The following is a 21,986-nucleotide window of genomic DNA, read 5'->3' as shown; positions in this document are numbered from 1 at the left end:
GTCTTATGTTGATTATAATATCTAGCACAGCATTTTGACAAGCATCTATTAACATCGAATAAAAAGTGTAATGATTTGTAAGATACAATGTTCAAGATCATAATTTTCAAATCAATCAAGCTTTGTTCATATAGCATTTTTAGTACAAATTTGATGTAACAAGGTGTGTTACACATTAAAAACAACCCTCCACCACACACACTTTTTTTTAAATATCTCTTTAACTGTCTGTCAAGATGCACTAGTTCTTAAACAAGTTGACCCAGTACATTATCTCTTTTGCATAAAATTATTGTTTCATTTCAGTCCCTTCAATAATTTTGTACCTCAGATTACTTAGCTTTTTTTTTTCAAATAAACCTTTTTTCAGGTGAGTAATTGTAGGTAATAAACCTTCAGTCCAATAAAAGTTTAAGAATGTTTATGCAGCCTGGCTCTTGAACTGCACATCGGAGGTATTGAGCTGTTTCCATCCTGCTTTTCTTTTCTTTCTTTTTTTTTTTAAAGCTACCCATGTATCATCACCTTAAGGCTTCCCCCAACAATTAATATAAACCGCATTAGAAAACTCATCTGAAATTGATTACTTTTTCATCCCCCCACAGTCCCCTATTGCATACTCGCACCTGTCGTTGACTCAGCTCAGCCCAGACACACACACACACACACACACACACACACACACACACACACACACACACACACACACACACACAGGCCCTGGAGGCAGAGTATCCCCCTCAGTTTCCAGGCGAGCGGCTCTTAAACAAGCGAGGCCTCGTTGAACTGTGACCCCTACACGGAACATGCCCTTGGGGTGTCTCCACACATCCACAGGAAGTGTGTGTCTTTGTATCTGTGACTTTATTTATGTGTGCGCTTATTTATGTTTGTGCACTCGAGCCGTCATGTGATTTTTTTGTTTTGTTTTACATTCGTTTTCATGCCTGCTTTCATATTTGTGATATGCATTTTATGCACAACTAGTATGGAAATGTACAGTTGCTGCTTTTTAGACTGATTAGATTTTTTTTGTTTCAAAAACACCACATTTTTTTGAATAACACACACACACACACACACACACACACACACACACACACACACACACACACACACACACACGAGTTTGCATTAATGTCTTGTTTATGTTTATGATGGATGATGCGTCCAAAGCTCTGTCTGCCTGTCTATCCCGTCTCAACCCGGAGTCAGTAAGCGCTTCGTACACTTAAACAAATCACCTCATCTAACTCGATCAAATGTTCCACAGATGCATTTTTTGAATTAAAAAGGTAAGAAATTTCACGAAGCAGAGACATTTGTTTTAGGACAATCGGATTAAAGGTGGAGTGGGTTTGTTGCTCGGCCCGGCCGTGCGACTCTCTGGGTTGGCGCCGCCATCATGGCCAATAACGGTCATGACATCACACACGTCACAGTCCGTGCGCACCTGTGATCCCGCACACATAATTAGGGACTTTTCTAAAAGTTTCTGGCTGTGCTTGACAAATCTATCATTTGTCCCATCTTTTTTTCTGTAATCTGTTTTCTCCTTGTGGCCTCCTATCCATCTTTTTTACATCATCAAGAAGAAAAAATCTGATAAGCCGCCACAGCTTCGGGACATCTGTGTGGATTAGAGTGTGGGTGTCCCCTCTGATTGCGCACGGCGCTCCGTTCATGTATGTACACACTGCATGCGTTTATGGAGCCTGCGCCTTGTTATTTCCCCTGTGTTTGTGTCCAGCCATGTCGCTCCTCGAGACGTGGGTCTGCTCTTTTGGCCTTAGCCGGCCCTGGACTCGTAGCTCCATCCATCACAGTCTCCAGGCCCACCCTCAGGCTTCACTTCGTCCCACAGTTTCCCACCCTACCTAAAGAGGCTCTCCAGCGTCTCTCCAGGCTCCCCACATCAGGCCCGTGGCCGGGGGCACTGAGTAATGGACAGCTCTGTAGGTGGTAGCAGGCCAGGAGAGACACACATGCTCACGGACGCTCACAATACAGACACAAGGACACACACGCATGCATAAAGAGCAGCAGGGGCTCTCTCCCACCAGCTGCAGTGAAAGAGGAGGAGGAGGAAATGGAGAAAGAGGAGGGGACTCCTAATAGGCATAACTAAAGCACTCCTAATGAAGGGATCGTGTGTGTGTCTGTGAGAGTGTGTGTGTGAGACAATGTTCAGCCAGTGTGTGTGTGTGTGTGTGTGTGTGTGTGTGTGTGTGTGTGTGACTGTCGTTAGTGTTGATCCTGTTATAAAGTGCTATGGCCCAGAGGGGTGGCCTGATATTAAAGCCCTAAATGATGCTATTTATTATGTCGTGTGTGTGTGTGTGTGTGTGTGTGTGTGTGTGTGTGTGTGTGTGTGTGTGTGTGTGTGTGTGTGTGTGTGTGTGTGTGTGTGTGTGTGTGTGTGTGTGTGTGTGTGTGTGTGTGTGTGTGTGTGTGTGTGTGTTACTTTATTGCATTCCACCCTCATGTTTTTGGAGGTTGGGGTGGGTTAGTGTTGTATTGTTGTCAGGATCGATAGCTTAGCGAGCAGGTCACAAAATTTAGAGGTTTATCGATAATCATCTCCGTGATTATTAGTCTCTGTGGTCGTGCTGCTCGGAGCTGCAGGAACAACCATCACATGTATTGATTACAGTTATTCACTAAAGAAAAACTTCAGTTTCAGTACCTTAGTTTCGTCATGAATGGAACTACGGCGCCATTTAATGTTTTTGTAAAATAAAGCGTTGTAACTGAGATTCTGATAAAGAAGCCTGATGGATCGAAGTTGGATTTATTGCCGCGGTGTATTGTTATTGATGATTAACTGACGCGTCTCGTGCCACTTCAGTCAGTTTGCAGTGTTACTCCTTTTCATGGGTGTCACTTGTTTGTTGAACTACATTCAGGCTCATTGACAGACATGTTTAAAGTGTGTGACTGATCACAAAATGATGTTTGGTTCCTTTGTGTTGCCTGCAAGTCTGTTTATGTAGAGCAATGTGTTGCAGCGTCTTTATAAGGTGCTTGACTATTTTAAGACAAATGTGCAGTGTCCTGAGTTTCCAGTTTAAGACATTTTGTCATTTCATACTTTGATGTCTTAAAACATGTTACTAAAATGTGTTTGAATTGATATGAAGAGAAATGCAGGTGAACTTTTTTTAAATGATTCGGAATTTGTTTTAGTTTGTATTGTCTGTCGTTTGTATATTTTATAGTGTGTGAATTGTGTACTTTGACACATTTATTCTCTTGTGCAGCACTTTGGTTAAAACTTTTTCTGTAACAACGAAAAGTGATGTCGAGTGGCCTAATAATGTGACAAATATGACGTTCATCATCAGCTTCCATCTTAATGGTGCCCAAACTTCTAATCATAAGGTGCTTTCCATGTAGTGCTTGACATTTCAGCCTTAATATATGGAATAATTCAATAGTAAAATGTGAGCAAGTACAAGTGGAATGGGAAAACTCCTTTTGACCAATCAAACAGTCCCATGGTCTGAACTATTGTATTTTTAACAGCACCACAATAATGGAAGGGAGTGCAGGTGGTGCATGTTGGGGCAGATGCAGGAGATGTGTGCGGGTGATTGAAGGTTGGATGCTGCGACCTCCAGAGGGGTGTCGCACAGCTCCTCGTCCACAGGGCACGTCGGGCCACTGAAACAGGTGATGAAGACAGATCCGATCAATCTTGGGAATAACTGGAATCATGTACTTTCTGTCGGCACAGTCTTAATGTCTGCTGGAGTGGATTGTTAAGTGACTATTTCAAAGAGAGTTCAGGGACAGATGGGCAAGTTTTAGGCATGGATTAAAATGTATGTTAAAAATCTTTTATGCCTTTAATGTTTTGTTTGGTTGCTTGACTTTTTTAGTTTTTTTTGGAAGGTACAGATTCCTATTTAACGAAAGCTACTTTTCATGTGTTCGTCATTCTCGCGTGAAGGCCCGCCTGCATTGTTGACTCCAGGCTGAGTGTGGTGGCGCAGGTCAGGGCAGACGGCGCTGCTAAACACCCCGACTGACAAGCCGACCACTGTCCAGCCCTGGCACACTTCGCCCGGGCTGTGACATTCTGTTTCCTCTTCACGTGTTCTTATTGATAGTCCATTTAAAATCTCTCTCCGTTTGACCCCCTCCTGCTGTGCGGAGGTGATTTTTTTTTTTTTTTTGGGGGGGGGGGTCATTCTCTTCTGCCTCAAACCTGCAAAAGGCCTGCAGTGTGTATAAAGGTTCCGGGTGTTGGTGTGTGTGTGCCCGTAGGGGTCAGAGTGTGTGTTATTGGCACGTGTGGCAGATATGAAACCTCCTGCAGAGTCATTGCTGGAGCCTCCTGATTTGCCGCAGTAAGCTTCGGTGACCCTTGAACCCACGCGACCTCTCACCCCTCACCTCACGTTCTCCATTGACGTCTTGAGCCTCCTGCTGAGGAGGCATGTGCAGGGTCCTGTCAGGCTTGCATTTTATATTGTTTGCCTTAAAATGCTTTTTTGTAAATTCACACGTGTGTTTGCGTGCACTTGCAGGAGCCAACCCCACGCAGACCAATGGTTTTGGACACACAGCGCGGGCCTACGCCAAGGAGGGAGAAGTGAGCAAAGTGCTCCTGGAGTGGGAGGAGAAGGTATGACGCCTCCCTCACAACCAAACGAACATTTTATTTTGATTGGCCTTTTCGACAGGACGCACAAACTGCGCAACCAATTACAGCACCATTTGTGTCCATGTTGACAGATGTTAAACTTGTTGATTCAGTGACTCGGATGGTGTCGCTCATGTGGCGTCACTCCTCAGCAGGTGTGTGTGTCAGCGTTTGACTGACAGGTGCTTTTCAGTATTCAGACTTTTAAAGCTGTTGGAGGTTAACTGGGGTTAAAATCCTGCTGAGGAGCAGAGCCCCCACTCTTGTTTGTTTACGTGATACGAAGCACATTTCATGTAACGATACCCTGGAATTGTGCCGAGAGTCATCTGATGGACAAAGTTTATGTGCTCGTCAAAAACAGGGTCAAACTCATTTTGTTTCGCTCATTTGATCTCAATTGGGATGTAAAAAGACAAAATCCAATTCTTTCGTAGTATGAGTACCTTTTTGCAAAACCCATTAAAGACACACACACTTTGTACATGTTTTTACAGTCACAATTTGTCAGATTATGATACTTTGCATTGTTTCCATTAATGTGTCGTTAAAGAAACAACTGAATTTCTACAGTTGCACATAGACATGGTTCTAAGTATATTAAAGTTGTGTGAAAACTGAATATTAACATCGAAATAGATTTATTACTATTTCATCAATGGGTTGAGATCTTAGAAAACGATCAGTAAAAATGGCACTGAGGCCAAATTGCACATAAACTCACTATTTCAGACAGTAAAAATGATCCACTTTGTCCTTTGAAAGGTACGACTAGAACTCTGATGCATCAGTAGTAAAATAGAAATAAGTTGATGAAATACTGCACTTTTCATCACCACTTTTGAAGGGTAGCTTTTTTTCTTTGTGTTCTTCTCACAGTGACCTCTGCATCACAGAAACGGCTCTCGGGGGAAGCTAAAAGTGGTAGCGGTTATTAGTCTGCAAGAGTTGCTTTTAAGTAAACTATAGTGTCCATATTTTTCTTAACGAAGAAACATGTGGCTGGTAATACTTCTGAAACAACAATTCACAGAAGAATAAGATATATTTCATATCATGAGCTGAAAATCTCTTTCCAAATGCAGAAAAATATGACCATCTTTTAAATAAATCATACTTTCCAGGCAAGACTTTTTTTTTTTTCTTTTTATTATGCACATGATGTGAAAGATGTGAGCCCATATAGAGAAACTTTGGCCGTCCTGAGAGTTCATGGGTCTGGATAGAGCGACGATCCAATGCACTGCCCTCGCTGCTCGGCTCTCTTCTGCATTTCTTAGGGTGTATAGCAGCAGCTGCAGCGGGACCGGCCTTTTTCTTAAATAAAACTCGAGTTATCCGCAGTTATCTACCGGCTTGACAGCCGGCTGGAGCTAAGCAAGATGGAGAGTGAGAATAAGCAGTCTGCCTCCACTGCAGGGTGAAAACGGGGGAGTCTGGGGAGGCAAAGAGGTTAGGATAAATGAGTCACAGGGTGACTGTGAGAGAGAGAAAGACGGAGAGTCTGAGGGCTATGTGAAGAACTTTGAAAGAAAAGACACGGCGCAAAGATGGGACGAAGGAGAAAAGAGATCAAGCAAGAGCCTCGGAGCAGAGGAAATGGAGGGTTAGAGGATGATGGGATGGGAAAGCTGCTGTGTAGTGCAGAGAGGAAAATTGAAAAGTCCCGGATGTTGGAAGTGGGAAATGAAGAGATGCGTGAGGATTTTAAAAGGATACCAAATAAAACTTTACTCCACTGCTCGTATAGTTTTATCAGTTATTATTAGACATCATAATGTTTGTCTTTCTCACATTTCTGGTCTCAGGTGGGAAATGTTACTTCAATATACTGTTAATTTGTCAGGTCAGACAAATTACTTGTTTGGTACAGCGGCTATTTAACGTGTTGCGATGTTAGAAGTGGGATATACAGTAATTTGTTTGAAATGGTCAAAATCACAAATGTGCATCAAGGGACGTCTAAAATTGCACAATGTGTCGATATTTTCTGTCATCACGCACTTGTTTTTGTTAAAGATTTCTAACTTGGGGTGCAGGACTTCCTTTGGGGCCGTGCCACAGCTCACGGGGAGGCCGGCTTGGTTCGGGGTGGGGTGGGGTGGGGTGGGGTGTGCGTTACATATGAACGCATTTCAAAGGAAATACTGTAAAAACTAGAACAGACCCGTGAAACTTCCCATTGCTCTTTCTCTTCCTCATATCAGAGAATCGAGAGAGGGTCCGCAGTCTTTCTGGAAGGTAATTTGGAGGATTTCTAAACAAAATAGATTGGGCACCATGAGGATGAAGGATTACATCAGAAAAACACAGGAAGTTGAATTGGAGTTGATTTCTTGAGTCGAACTGAGCGACTCAGTTCTGTTATTAATGTGATCGTCTGGAAGGTAAAACTAACTGAGCAACCCACTGAAAAGCTTTGTGCTTGAATGCAGACTGACTTGTGAAGTAGATAAAATAGTAATGAGGCACAGCTTGCATCGTCGTCCGAATATACGTCTCCCTTTGTCTCCCTCTGTTTTATCCTCCTTCAAAGATGCATTGACTGCTCTGTCTGTCTCTTGTATCATGATTCTATTTCTTTTTACGAACCACACAGTTCCAGGAGGCACAGGCTCGGCGAGAGGCGGAGCAGAGGAGGAAATTCCCCCTGGAGAGGCGGCTGAAGGAGCACATCATTGGACAGGAAGGGGCGATCAACATCGTGGCTTCAGGTAAAAGGACGTAGTCTTAAGTGTGTCGTGCAGAATGATGTAGAAAGGACACAAGAACAGCGTCCTTTTCAGCCTTTCCCTATACTTTCTTTCTCCTCTGCATACTTGCTTTCTGTGCTCGCCTCCAATCTTCCTCCTGCCCTCCTCCCTTCCCTCCAGCAGTAGGCGGGTTCAGACAGACCGGCGGAGGCTGTAATTGGTTAATTGTGATGAATGAGCTGTCTGTCAGGCGTACACAGGTGCTGTGTGCGTGTGCGTGTTTGTGTGCGACAGCTGAAGAGGCCAGGCTTGGAGCCGCCAGTTAACACGATTACAGACAGAGGAGACATACTACAGACCCCCTCCTCCTCCTCACTTCCTCCTCTTTTCTCTCCATCTTTCTGCTACCCCCCCACCCACCCTTCTGTTTCTTTTCCCTTTTGGCTTTCTCTTCTCCTCCTCCCTTTTTCTGGCCTTCATCTAGCGACCTCCTGAATCCTTCCATCATCCAACTATCAAGGATGAACAGGTGAACGGCAGAACGTTGTAGGAAGGGAAGAAGTGATGGGTGTGTGTGTGTGTGTGGGGGGGGGGGGGGGGGGGTCTGCGAACCAGAAAACGGTGACAGAAAGACAAAGAGGTCGAGTGCGCTGCATAGAGAAAAGGAAGGGGGATGAGTTAGAGCACAATAACCGAGCAGACAGTAAAGAGCTGATATTACACCGGGCATCCATGGAGGCCATGTATTGATCTGCAGATGAGAGAGTTTGTGTGTTGAGGAAAGTGTGTGCGTTACTTACACACACACGCACAGAGAGGGAGAGAGAGGCGGTGTGTTATTTGTCACCGACTGGACATTTTCTGTTTAGATTTGTGAAAATAATCAACTTCTCCTCAGAGTTAGAATCAGTTATTAGAATCTTTAATGTGTTTGTGAACGTAAATTCTGCGAAGGTTATAGTCAACAGGAGAATACGTCGCAGCACGGGCCCAAAGTGTTTCATCAGAAAAGAAGCTCAGAACTGCAGATGCGGAAACAATGGATGTTGGGCGTCTGTGAGCTGCAGTTACAAGCTGCAGAGTTGGAAAGCAGGGAGTTGTAGGAGGGGATGATCATGGGACTTGTAGTTTTTGTCGAGGCGATGAATGACTGTTGTTATCGTGGTAAATTGTCCTGAAAGCCATACAAGACGTCACTGTGACGATAAAAGAAGAGCGTATTGATCTCGGAAGTATTACAGTGAATATATCACACACGTGACGGCAGAAGTAAAACTGACCTGGACACAGACTGAATACGACTTTAAAAAAAAAAATTATCACAGGATTTCTCATGAAAACGTCATATTTAGTGTAGATATCATGGCATCAAAGCTGAGCCAAGCAGGATACACTCAAAGTGGCAGAGTGAACGAGGGGAAGTAGAGATTTGGCGATAAGTAGATGGTTCAGGAAAAAGAGACGGAGAACACTGCAGATAAGGAAGGAACAAATGAGAAAGGGATGCAGAGATAACAGGGAAAGAGGGTCAGAGGGATGGGTTATGCAACTCCACATGGAGCCGTATACAATAACATTTCATACAGTTTGAGACTATATATATATATATATATATATATATATATATATATATATATATGTAGGAATTAACAGTCATGCTGATCAATATTTGAAAGTGAAGGCATTTCTCCATACTGAGAGTCTATCTGAATTAATGTGGGTTTAAATGACGCTGCTTGTATGCAAGCTTCATTTATTTTGAAATATCAGTTTAACACATTTGCAGAGTTGCAATCTTGTGATTAAATATTATCAATATAAGTGCATTTTTTTTTTCTGTTTTCTGACTGGAAATGAATGTCATTTTATTGAGCGTAGAGGATGCATGTTACAAGTCATGGATGCATTTAATATCAATATATGATAAGATTACATGATCTTATTTGATGTCATATCGTGACATTTCTTTCCCCTGATGAATTTGCTGATAAAGACTTGAGGTTATCAAGCTCAATTCAAATACCTAATTGACAAGAAAAAAAAAAATCTGTTCAGTACAAAAGCTGGGTGGACTTGTTTTCTCCTTTTTTTATTGGTATGTTGCTGGGTCTTCAAAATGGCTCTTTCCACCTGAACTCCTTATTACGAACAGCTGGCTTCCAGCAAGACACACACATGCAAAGTGCAACTACACAAACTCCACGTTTGCACACACACACACACACACACTCACAGGAAGGAGGTTAGATTGATCCAGGTTTAGCTCTCAGGGCTAAGAGTTATTGAAGAGAATCATCCCTCTGTAATCATGTTAGAGCCAACCAGACCTGCCCCATACACACTGTGTGTGTGTGTGTGTGTGTGTGTGTGTGTGTGTGTGTGTGTGTGTGTGTGTGTGTGTGTGTGTGTGTGTGTGTGTGTGTGTGTGTGTGTGTGTGTGTGTGTGTGTGTGTGTGTGTGTGTGTGTGTGTGTGTGTGTGTGTGTGTGTGTGTGTGTGTGTGTGTGTGTGTGAGAGAGAGTGAGCTTTCATTTGTTTTGCGTCTCCGTCTTTTCCTTGTTGTTGTCAGGCTCCTCTGAGAAATGTCAATGTGCCCTTCTGTCAAAGTCGCTCTCAATCAGCTAAAACGTGCACAAACACACAGAAGGTTACGCCGTCATTCACACAGCCATTGATAAAGCAGACGGAGCTTTGGAGCCCCTCTTGTCACTTTTCATCTCGGTGTCCATCTTTGACACACTCGTTTGTTTCTCTGCCTCCTTATCTCCATCACCCCCCCCCCTTTATCTTCTCCATCTGTATTCCTCTTTCCTCTCTTTATCTTTGTTCCTCCCTCTCCTTACCAGCGCACCGTGTCATCTCGCCATCTACCTCCTTCATCCTGCCTCTCCTCCTCATCCTCCTGTGCCGAGCATCTGCTCGTCATAATTATCAGCTGTTAGTCGTGGGTTTAACACTCAGACGTTGTGTCTGTCGTCTAGCATTTTAACTCGTGAGCAGGACGAGACTTGTGATCTCGGCGGACGATGATTGGATTCTTGCCTTCTTTAGAAAACCTGCAACTGGTGGCTGCACTCACTAACTTGCCAATATATTCATACCTGTCCCATAGATTGTTCAGGGCACACAGTTATATTTTTTCCTCTTGGTGCCCCAATAATCTCATTAGATGACATAATTCTGACTATATACAGTAGAGTTGCTCACTGCTTCACAATATGAGAGTTTACAAAGGGTTTCCTTGTTTTCTAATAATCCATTATATGGAGCCTTCACACTCACAAAAGCCTTGTAAAACTCTGTCACAGGTGTTTTCATGTTGGTCCAGTGGTAGAATTTTCAACTGGTTGAGAATTGTACCACTGGACCAATATATATATTTCATATATATTTAACATGGTTTTGAATGGCTATCGCCCAGTGGGTGCTCAACACTTTCAGTGAGTGCTCAGTACCAGTTATAGTTAAACTAAGAGAATGATTTGGTATTTAGTTTGGTGCAATGCTTCCTTTAGAAGCAAAGACAAGCTGATCTGTTTCAAGTAAGTGATTATGGATGAAATAACTTAAGCTTGAAGAGAGAGAAAAAAAAAAAGCATTGTAATTAATGTAGACATAAGTAAATTTTCCTATGTGGTCCCTGGATTTAAATTGACTCGAGTGATAAACATGAATATATGAGAACAACATCATGAAGGCAAGTGTGTCATGTTTTCTGCCTGCCAAAGCAAAACGTTTCTCGTCAAGGTTTTTGTTTTCACCATGGTCCAAACGTGTGAAAATCTGAACCACATTAATTGCAACGGTTGAAATTTTGACTTCAAGTGTGAAATTAAATGCCATTGCTAAGAAACATTACCAACGTGGCTGAGACAAAAGGTTTGGTATCTAAATATTTCATGAGAAAATGTATAGAAATTGACATCATGTGCACCTTAGATATGATTGGTTCTCTTTAATAACGGCCTCGGCTGCCACCTTTATGACCAGATGACAAGTCACACTTATTAACACTTGCATATAAGAGTTACTTCTCTGAATGTTTGGAAACTCAAACCAGGGCTTCATCACCGGATTTTTCTTTCGCAACATTTTAATCTTGTAGTTGATTTCTTTTTCCTACTTTGAAAAAATTGTTGTGGTATGCTGTCTTTGAGTAAATGTTCTTGGACAGGTTCTAGTCTTTATTCTGCCATGACACCAAAATACAACAAAAACTCCTCAACCGTTCGGCCCAACAACACACATCGACACACAGAACATACAACGGCCGAGTTCGCCCGTCGAGCGTCGTATAACTCTTGAGCCACTGACGTGCTTGAGGCCTGTTGGCTAAACCTCGTCGCTCCTCCGTCTCTCTGGCCTCCGTATCTCAACAGGTTGAGATTTGGATGAGTTTGCGCTAGTCCCTGCTTCTTCGTTGAGTGGCTGAAACCACGGCCAAATACACTCTTTACTCCCCTCCGATCCACCTCATCATCCCGTCTTTGTGTACGTGTGTGTGTGTGTGGTTGCTGGGGTGATGGCAGGGTTGGGTAGGCACTCCTCTTTAAGCGCGCGCGCGTGTGTGTGTGTGTGTGTGTGTGTGTGTGTGCGTGTGCGTGTGTGTGGACGCGAGGCTGCGATCTATGCTAAACTGATTTCACCAGGGCCGCGCCAGAGAGGCTAACGCAATTACCGCCGGCTAATGGCCCCACTGAATAAGGGGGGAGGAGAAGCATCGTGGGTAGCTTTCTGGAGGTCTCTCATCTTGCTCTGTTTTCTTTCTTCTTCTTCTCTTTTTTTTTTTTTCGACAAATGTATCTGACCCGCTCTTCATCCCTGCCCTCACGCTTTTATCATAGTTTCTGGGATACCTGCCACCCTCGGGGTTCAGCTCGGTGAATTTCGGGTGATTGTTAGAATACTTGGTGAAATGACAAAGTCAACAAATGCAAATGACTTCAATAACAATTTTTTTTCTTATTTATATCCCCGTTCAGCCATCAGGAGGAAAGAGAACGGTTGGTACGACGAAGAGCATCCTCTCGTTTTCCTCTTCCTCGGCTCATCAGGCATCGGTAACTCACTCTGTCACACCCACCATTTCACTTTGATCTCATGAATTCATGCTCACAAAAGCTTCCTGGATGTGGCAGCCAAGATCAACAGGACACTTGAAAGGGTTACGTTGGTAGAACACTTGAAGGAAGTCCAACTAGTATTTACTTTGTTGTCTAAGTTAATAAAGCTAAAAACACACACACACACACACACAATTATTTTGATTTGAAGTGTTTCTGTTTGTTTGGGACGAGAGAAGAGTGCTTGACAAAAGCTTGAAACGTGGATTGATTTAAAGACCCAATAAGAGAGCGAGAGAGAGAGGGCGAGATATTTGGGTCTATGTATTTCTTGTAGAAGTTGGTTAAAACTCGAGGGAGGGTGTTCTGGAGTTGCTAGACATTTCCAGGAGCCAGTTGTATGCATGTTGCACACGGTCATTAGGTTGAGCTCATATGAATGAAGCCGGATGTGCAAAGGACCCACGCTGCATTGCTCTTTGGGAAACGCCCTCAAGTGCAGGGTGACTCGTCACACGTTTGAAGAGTTTGACCGGAAACATGAAGGAGATTTATGTCGTTTTTTTCGTGGTCCACATTTGTTCATGTTCATATAATCAAATGCTGGGTTCAAATGTTCAGTTGGTCAAGTTGACTTTGTGCAGTAAATCTTTGGATATGTGAAGCTGCGATGAATGTTTTCATTGAGTCCTTGGAAAATGTCTCTGAAATTTCACTTCCCCTCAAATCTCAGCAGTCAGTCAACATTTTATGACCAGTTTTTTGGGGGGGGGGTTTGTAAATAGCTGCAAACTCAAAGACCATCACACAACTGTCATTCGCATTATTTTTGTAAAATCGGTTAGCAACAAGGAGAAATGCTAAACTCCAAGCACGACTTGCAGTAGCATTAATCTTTTTCACTTATTGGTTTGAAGATTTGGATATTTCACATCCAGATTACATTATTTTAGAGTTAAATACTCCTCATGTGTGTTTTTGACATGAGTATCATTACACACTGATAAACACCACATATCTATCGTATAAGTCTTTTCCTTTTCCAAAAGGCTAAATTTAAAGCACCTCAATATGCATAAATATCTTGAATTGGGACCAACATTGTCGGTGAAAGATAATCCCTAATAGCTCTTTTAATCTGATATGGGTTTAAAGCCTGGATTTTTTCCCCCCCATGTAACAGATTCATGCTGATATTTGTCTTTTAGTGGATATCAGCAAATAATCTGTTGTGATACAAGCAGGTTTCTTAATGAATTCTCGAACTATTACTGTGCCATAATAGCCTTTTCTGATTATCCCTGTAATCCATTTAAAGAGAAGTCTGTGTTCTTGTGTGCAGATCACACAACACAAAACTTGACTGGGACCTTTGTGCTCTGGCAAATCTGAAACCTTCTCCACTGATCGTCTGTGTGAAGGCAATAGAGAAACCGTGGGGGGGTGGGGGTGGGGGGGCTATTAAGGGTCGGATAGATGGCTAAAAAAGAGGGAGATGGTGAAATGACAGGCCTGAGAGATAGATGAGGGAGAGACGGTGTTCATATTCTCTGTTCCCTTCAGCGACAAACGGTGGCCAAGAGACATCAATATTAAACACAACAACAAGACACACACACACGCACACACGCACACACACACACACACACACACACACACACACACACACACACACACACACACTTCGTACCCATATGCATACCAAACACAAAACATCAATATCATATATGAGCATTTATATGCAGAATATTTTACCGACAAACATAATGTTTGCTTCTGGATGCTGCAGATGATTGAAAGCTTTGTAGCAGGAGGCGCTGGGATTTAGGCCAGCACTTAGCAAAGGAGAGAGATTGTCTTTCTGTCTGAAATGAATAAGCTTGTTTTCCTGAAATCCTCAAATTTCTGCATGCTGATGTGCCCTTATTAAGGCAGGGATTGTGGGTTTTTTTTTTCCTCATGTTGGAATATATATAATTAAAAATAGGGTAATTTAATCGGGGCAGGAGTTTAATGAATTATTAAATGATGTCTCTTATTTGTCTGGCCTGTTTGATGACCAGGAAAGACAGAGTTGGCCAAGCAGGTGGCGCGCTACATGCACAAGGACATTAAAAAGGTATGTGTCATATAAACACAGCGTTTTACTGTTCACACAGTAGGTTGGAAGGTACATCTACTCTCACAGAGACAACAAATCCGAGACATTTAAATTAGATGACGACAGAGGATTCGATGCGTGTGCATGTTGTGGTAAATAATCTGTGGTGTGATTGCAGGGTTTCATCCGTATGGACATGTCCGAGTTCCAGGAAAAACACGAGGTAAGATCTCCCTTACGTGCGGCAAATAGATTCAGAATATAAAAGTCAGATTTTCTCCAGAAGTTTATTCATTTAGATGAGAGCACTTTTTTTCCGGTTCCGTCTCTCTACTGCAGATGGATGACAGTGACACATTGGATTAATTCTCTTCATGTACTCGTAATGGATGCATAAACCAAAATGAATGTTGTTTTCGTAAAGCTCCGGTTATGAAAGCATTTAATCAGCGATTCAGAGTTCGTCGCTGTGTTGGCGTACAGCTGAGCGTTTCACTTCGCTGCTCCGAGAATGCACCAGCCGAGCTCTCCAGAGGTCATGAGGCACTGTATGTTTTCTCTGGACTGAACAGATTTTGATATTTGTGCATCTGTAATGGGATTAACTAATTCGTTCTTAGATGTGTACATTTTATGATTTGCTCATGAATTTGTGCGTGTGTGGTTTAGTTTCTGCATGCGTAACACAACTTTAACTCTGTTCAGTAGTCCTTTCAAACACGTGTTTCAGGAGAAGCGTGAGCCTCCAAGTTTACACTGAGGGTTAAGGGAACCCATAGTTACTGATAAATCTTGTCATGACAAGCAAAGACAGGCAAATATAATTTCCACATACACAAATTGGACAAAAACACAGGTGTTTAGCTGTGTGATGACGTTGTGTTGCTACTGTAGGAAGTGTCTGGATGTTGGATTCCATAGTTCCATTAATGGTCAAAAGAAAAATGGTTGAGGTAGAGTACAAGACCGACTCCGGCATGACATGTGATTATTCTGAGCCTTGGTGGTGTTTCAGGTCGCCAAATTCATCGGCTCCCCACCAGGATACGTCGGACACGAGGAGGGGGGGCAGTTGACGAAGCTGTTGAGGGCGTGTCCCAACGCAGTCGTCCTGTTTGATGAGGTTGACAAGGCCCACCCCGACGTTCTGACCATCATGCTGCAGCTCTTTGATGAGGTCCGTCCACTAATTTACTTTCTTTGTTTGATAGGGGGGGGGGGGGGGGAGTGTCTGTCGTTGCCGAGCGCTCATTCACGCCGTTCCTCTCTCAGGGTCGTCTGACAGATGGGAAGGGAAAAACCATCGAATGTAAAGACGCCATCTTCATCATGACGTCGAATGTTGCGAGCGACGAGATCGCAGAGCACGCGATGCAGCTGCGACAGGAAGCTGAGGAGGTCAGCCGCAGGAAGCTGGCCGACAACCTCGGTGAGAGAGAGAGAGAGAGAGAGAGAGAGAGAGAGAGAGAGAGAGAGAGACCCACACACACACACACACACGCAGCATGAGCACAAAAGCCATCCTCCAGTTTCGACATACAGATACACAGAACTGAGTGTTGTTACAGTGTGATGTTGTAATTCACATTATTACGACACCAAAACGGATGTTAGTTTCATTTCTTTTCCATAGATGATGTGCAGAAGAGTGGCGACGTCAAAATCTCCCGGCAATTTAAAGACATCGTGATTCGTCCGATCCTGAAGGTAACGTGAAATCTACACACACACACACACACACACACACACACACGCACACACACACACACACACACACACACACACACACACACACACACACACACACACACACACACACTCCTACACTCTGTTGGGTCATCCTTCTGTGGCCTCAAGCCGTCCAGATGTATCGTCATCCGTCCATGTATCAATGGGTCTGCGTATAAACGGTCTGCATCAGCGCTCGCCACATGATCACCCCCAAACGTTAACCCCTGCACCTCGTCATCACCCCACATCTGCCTACGAGACATTTTCCAAACTACCTCTTCATTTTCCTCAGCTTGGCTTGGCGAGCACTCTTGGCTGTATGATTTTTATTTTCCTGTTCACTTGCAAATGAGCTCAGGTTCTCAAGCGGAGCACAGATTACTTGTTTGGCCTTTACCCGAGAACGAATGAGTTTACCCATCCGCACAAATGAAGCGAACCATCCGGAGAAGTGAACAAACACTACGAGTGTGAAGGAGTCTCTCGTCTCGTCTCGCCTAGGAGTTGGCAGCCCTGCTTTACTTGGCTATTAAAGTCCATTTATTTGTCTGGTCTGCTTGTAAAGAAGCTTTAATCACCGAAAGGAGGAGGCGGATTTGTTTCACCACCATGCAATGTAAATAATTCAGCTGAATGGTGATATCATATGTGGAGCAAAACGCTGCCTGAGGACAAACTTTTAAACTCTTTCAAACAACTTGTCCATTGGCTTTGGTTTTACGATAGTTTCAATGATAGTTTGAATGATGTGCTGCTTCATCATTGTTCACTTCACTCTCTATTTCCTCCTCAGGCTCATTTCCGGAGGGACGAGTTTCTCGGCCGGATCAATGAGATTGTGTACTTCCTGCCTTTCTGCCACTCAGAGCTGCTGCAGCTGGTCAGCAAAGAGCTCAGCTTCTGGGCCAAAAAGGTACGGCGGTGTGTTCGCTTTATGTTTGTTTTATCTCCCCACTTCTGGGGAAAAGTCTTGCTGAGTCTTCGGCCGCCAAGATCCTGTCTCCTCGGCCCTTTACGGCTTGGGTCTGACATTACGAGCTTTTACGCACCCAAGAACCTACTGGATTCTTTGTGTGAGTCGACCGTCACTGGGTGTGAGGAGAAGGAGGCAGGGAGCGAGTGTTTGGTCCCGTCACATCACCCCGCATTTATAAAACGCCTGTCCTCCAGTGGGACTGCGAGGCGCTCGCCCACTTCATCCTGCAGCCGCTGAGCTGTGCAGAAACACACGCAGATCGATATTATGTGCCACTGTTACTCACGGTAATGAGATTACAGTGTTTAACATGTGGAGCCTTCATCAATATTTAATTATTAATATTACAGCTGCTGTCCTGACAGCCGGCGTGACAGCAACCTGACTCATTTCTGTTTATCCAGCATTCGAATGTGGCCGCGCGCCTGTTTTGACGTGCACGCGTCTCGCAATGAACTCGTCTCCGTGTGCATGCGGCAGCGGCCCCAACAGCAGAAATGTCATTATAATGGGATTCTCCACAAGTCCCTCATTTATATTTAAGGAATTAAACGTTTAGGGCGTTATTACATATCTCTAGTGAAACAACCTTCTATTTATTGGATGAAGTGTCGACATCTGCAGCTAAATGAGCTCCGCTGATCACTACTATTGACTGGCGTTTGATTAAAACGCATTAAGGGCTTGTTGATTAGCGCTGGCAGACATGCTGCTTGACAGTACCCCCCCCCCCCCCCCCCCCCCCCCTTGCTGTGGTAGTCCACACTCCAGGTCTCACCCTCTGTTTTCTCTTTTTTTTTAACCCATCATGTCCCTCTCTGTCGCCAGGCGAAGCAGCGTCATGACATCACCCTTCAGTGGGACCGCCCAGTGCTGGACCTGTTGGCGGGGGGATACAACATGCATTACGGCGCACGCTCCATCAAACACGAGGTATTCATACACGATATCACATATCAAGAAAAAAAATACTTTGTAAAGTTTTGTATCACCTAATATTGCTTGATTCATCACTTTGTCAGTTTATGTTTATAAAGTTCCTTTTTGCTATTGATTAAAAATAAATGGATGAATGATGCATAAGAAAACCTGCGTAATGGAAATTAAATGAAAAAAGTCTTGTTCGGTTCGATCCTGAACCGAGTGCTGATAGTTTTTAGACATTTTCTAATCTCATCAGTTGCTTTTTTTTCCTAGAAAGTAATCCAAGTAGTTGCAACTTTTTTTTTCACATCCTGATCAGTGAAATACTTTTTACATGAGTAAATGGTTAAATATTGATTCCTGATTTGTTAATGCTGCCAACGGCAATGTTGGGGGTTTTTTCCCCACCAAAATCCCATTTGCTTTGACTGGCCAAATTTCATTTTTTTATTTTTTGTGTGTAATTTTCATAGAAACAGTTTACCGAATCTTTAACAAAAGTCATAGCACACCATTCCTGAATTTTTCACATGTTTTTATGTGCTTTTTGTGCCCATGCTCCTAACACGCAGGCACCTACTATCGTAATCTCTGTGCCTTGCCTCTTACAGAACCAAGGCACAGAGATATAAAAGAATCTGTTCAGGACAAAACTCCCAGTGTACTTAGACATGAAGTATTCGCTGAAACACAGCCTTTATCTTCACATCACCTTGGACTTTGTCGCCGATCCTGTCAGGTGGAGCGACGGGTCGTCAACCAGTTAGCTGCAGCGTACGAACAGGAGCTGCTCCCCAAAGGCTGCACCCTGCGCCTGTCCGTCCAATCAGAGGACCTGAAGGAGCACAGCGCGCCCAACCTGCGCCTGGAGGTGGTCGGGGAGGACAGGTCCTCCCGAACGCTGGACATCCGCCCGCCGCTCAGCCCCGAACACTAACGGAGGACCACAAGCCGAGGTCGTATTCACTCCCATCTCATCGCCGGCGTCCAGTGTGGCGACCTCGGCTGGTTCGTGACGGATACTTTCCAATAAAAATACCTCTGATAAACTTGACATCACTGCCTCTATAATTCAGTTCTCACAAGCAGAAATCACAGGCCCGCGTTTCCTCGTCGATCAGAGCTGAGGAGCACGCGCTTCAGTTTCCAGAAGATTCAGCAACTTGACGACCGTCAGGGAACTGAAGGAATTGTAGTGGATATGTAGAGTTAAAGCTGTTACATAGTGATACGTCAGTGTAATCTTCATACAGCCACTATATTTAGTAATTATTAAAATACTCTATTGAAGTGAATGTGTTCGAATTTGAAAGATGAACGTCAGATCTGAAGGTGGTTAACTCTTTAATGTCCTACTCTTTCATTCATTAATTTCAAAGCCATTGATTCTGAAAAGGTTGTTGAGGTTATTTCTATTTAACATATCTATCACTCCTTCTATGTAACCAGAGATGGGGGGGGGGGAACATATTTAAAGTATTTTCTTAAAGAGACCGTATTTAAATTCAACTGACACCACTTTTGTCCAGTAGTGAATCACTGTCTTCACTCCAGCTCTGGAATTTGTTTTCGGTTCTGGAAAAGTTTTGGCACTTTGTTTTGTAGTTCACGTTTGTTTGTTTAATATTCAATCCGATTGGGATTAGATCCTGGATTTACAACATTGGACAGGTTGATGCAAGCTTGTTGGCTTGTTTATTTCATTGTCCAAGCCTCGAGCGCCAGAGTGCGATTTGTGAGTTAACCAACTTGGGAGGAGTATGTCTTATTGTTCGTATTTTTTGAGAAAGTTTCATCTCAACAAAATGAAATATGTAAAGTTTGAAACTGACATTTATGTAAAATAAACAATAAACCCAGGTTCAATGGTTCCAAGGCTTCATTTGAAGACTTCCTTCGGCCAGTTTTATACAACAACAGATCCCAGCAGATGTTCATTAAATGTTTCATTGTGAAAATAAGCCGAGCAATGATCCAAATTATTACTCAACTTGAATTAAAGTTTGTGTGTCACATGAATTCAGTTATTATTCATAAGACAATTCTTTTCTGTTGGGTCTGCTGGTGTTTGCTTTATTCTCTATCAAGTTTTTTTTTTTTTTGTTGCCCTGCTTTAAAAAAAAAAAAAAACTTTCAAAGAAAGGTATATTCCCCTGCCCTCCCCAACAAATTGAACCCTGACAACACAAATAGCAATGAAAAGACTTTTCGTTGGTCATTTTTCATTTTATTTGGTGTGTTGGTGAAGCATTTTTCTTGCTCTTTTTCTCAGAGAGGACATTGAAGGGGTGTTTAAGGAACGTGAAGTGAGAAAAGTGACATATTTAACAAGTAGACGTTTTTTGTTTGTCATGGACTAACTGTAAAAATATCAAGAAAACACAACCATTGATAACCAAAGATATCACGTGTGTCGTTGCACAGATCACCCATGTAGACTCACCAGCAGAGCTGCTTTGATGGAAATATGTAAACATGATTGTCTTATTAATTCCACTCGAGCAACTAATATGAACGTGGATGAATCACAAGCTGAAGTGACTCACGGCTGATATAAGAGCCTCGTAAATGCTTTGTGTTGATGCATGTTATCGTCCGTTACGACGCCTGCTGCCGCTGCTCGCCATGTCAGTGTGACATAGAGAAATCTTAAGCCATGAAAGAAGAAAAGATATGGAAACTGTTGCATCACAGATGTTTGAGTAGCGTGTTGCCAAGGTGCCAAATGTAATCTAGCGACATCCCTCATTCTCTTGTCCCACCGTCTTCCCTGTAAATAAAGTCATCACAACAAAAAGGGAATTCTTCTGTGTTGTTGTTTTTCCTTTTTTTCAGACGGCGTTGCACTGTCACTGCTGATGGATTGATGAATGAATGGGCGTGTGTTTGTGTGTGTGTGAGAGAGACCGGCCCCTGGGTGGGACCACAACAACAATAACCCCTGTCCACCTCGTGAAACAACATGACAGAGGAATCTGCCAGGAATTTTCCTCTGTGGTGGTCTGTGTGTTGGACACTGGGTGGGAATGCAGCGCGGTGAAACACCACGGACATGCATTAAACGTCTCTCACATACGCACAACAGGAATGTCTCCTCCGCAGGGAGGAATTAGCATCCAGGGAAAAGAGTCACCATCTCTGACTGTGTAGCGCCTGGACCCCCCATCGACACAAGCACAGTCTGTTTCAGTCACTACACCAACTCAAAGCTGTTTTTGTGAGGAGGAAGTACTCTGTGTGCCACAGTGATATCTCAGAATGATATATTTAAATCTGAGGGGTTTTTTTAGACATTTACCGGCTCTTTAACATGAGGATTGTCCAAATTGGGTGTTTTTGTCACACTATTGGTGAGACCAAAACAAATTTGTAAGAAGTCACTGATGGATCTGGACGTTTTCCCTCAAAAGAACATCCAGAAAATGTTGGCATAAACCCGAACCCAAAACCCAAATATTATAAAACCTTTTACCAGTAACCTGTTTCTGGCTCTTTGCCAGGCTCTCTTCCAACTTCTGTTGGCAAAAGCTCATGGTATCTCAGTCTCAGGCCTTTCCATTAATGTAATTTCACTGCAATCTGCTTATCATTTCTAATTCTCGATGTTTCGTGTCTGCTCCTCTTAAAAAAAGGTGAGATTTTCTTTGGACGAATTAGGAATAGTTACTTTGTTATACTTTCTTGTATTTGATACAAGAACCTCTCACAGAGCAGATTTGGTCCTCAGGTTGTATGTTTGACACTTGTTTTCCCTTCTTCAGTCTGGCCCAAACATTAAAAGACATTCAAGTTCTAACTTCCTTTTCTTACTATTCCTAAAGGGACTTCACCTATAAATGTGTATTTCCACT

General features: G+C 43.2%; 1 protein-coding gene across 2 annotated transcripts in view; it reads left to right on the top strand.

The window, feature by feature from the left end:
• The window catches only part of clpb (ClpB family mitochondrial disaggregase), a 34,845-nt gene extending 13,949 nt beyond the window's left edge, over positions 1-20,896 (top strand). For both annotated transcript variants that reach the window (XM_080514909.1, XM_080514908.1), the window contains 11 exons: positions 4,533-4,630; positions 7,248-7,362; positions 12,323-12,400; positions 14,467-14,522; positions 14,683-14,727; positions 15,520-15,681; positions 15,777-15,933; positions 16,138-16,211; positions 17,029-17,148; positions 18,040-18,144; positions 18,875-20,896. In XM_080514909.1, the coding sequence (XP_080371035.1) occupies positions 4,533-4,630; positions 7,248-7,362; positions 12,323-12,400; positions 14,467-14,522; positions 14,683-14,727; positions 15,520-15,681; positions 15,777-15,933; positions 16,138-16,211; positions 17,029-17,148; positions 18,040-18,144; positions 18,875-19,072 (1,208 nt within the window). In that variant the 3' untranslated portion in view covers positions 19,073-20,896. The remainder of the gene's footprint in view (positions 1-4,532; positions 4,631-7,247; positions 7,363-12,322; positions 12,401-14,466; positions 14,523-14,682; positions 14,728-15,519; positions 15,682-15,776; positions 15,934-16,137; positions 16,212-17,028; positions 17,149-18,039; positions 18,145-18,874) is intronic.
• Positions 20,897-21,986: the final 1,090 nt, after the last annotated feature.

Source organism: Blennius ocellaris, assembly GCF_963422515.1.
Source record: "Blennius ocellaris genome assembly, chromosome: 2".
Classification (NCBI taxonomy): domain Eukaryota; kingdom Metazoa; phylum Chordata; class Actinopteri; order Blenniiformes; family Blenniidae; genus Blennius; species Blennius ocellaris.
This window is presented reverse-complemented; position numbering and strand designations above follow the sequence as displayed.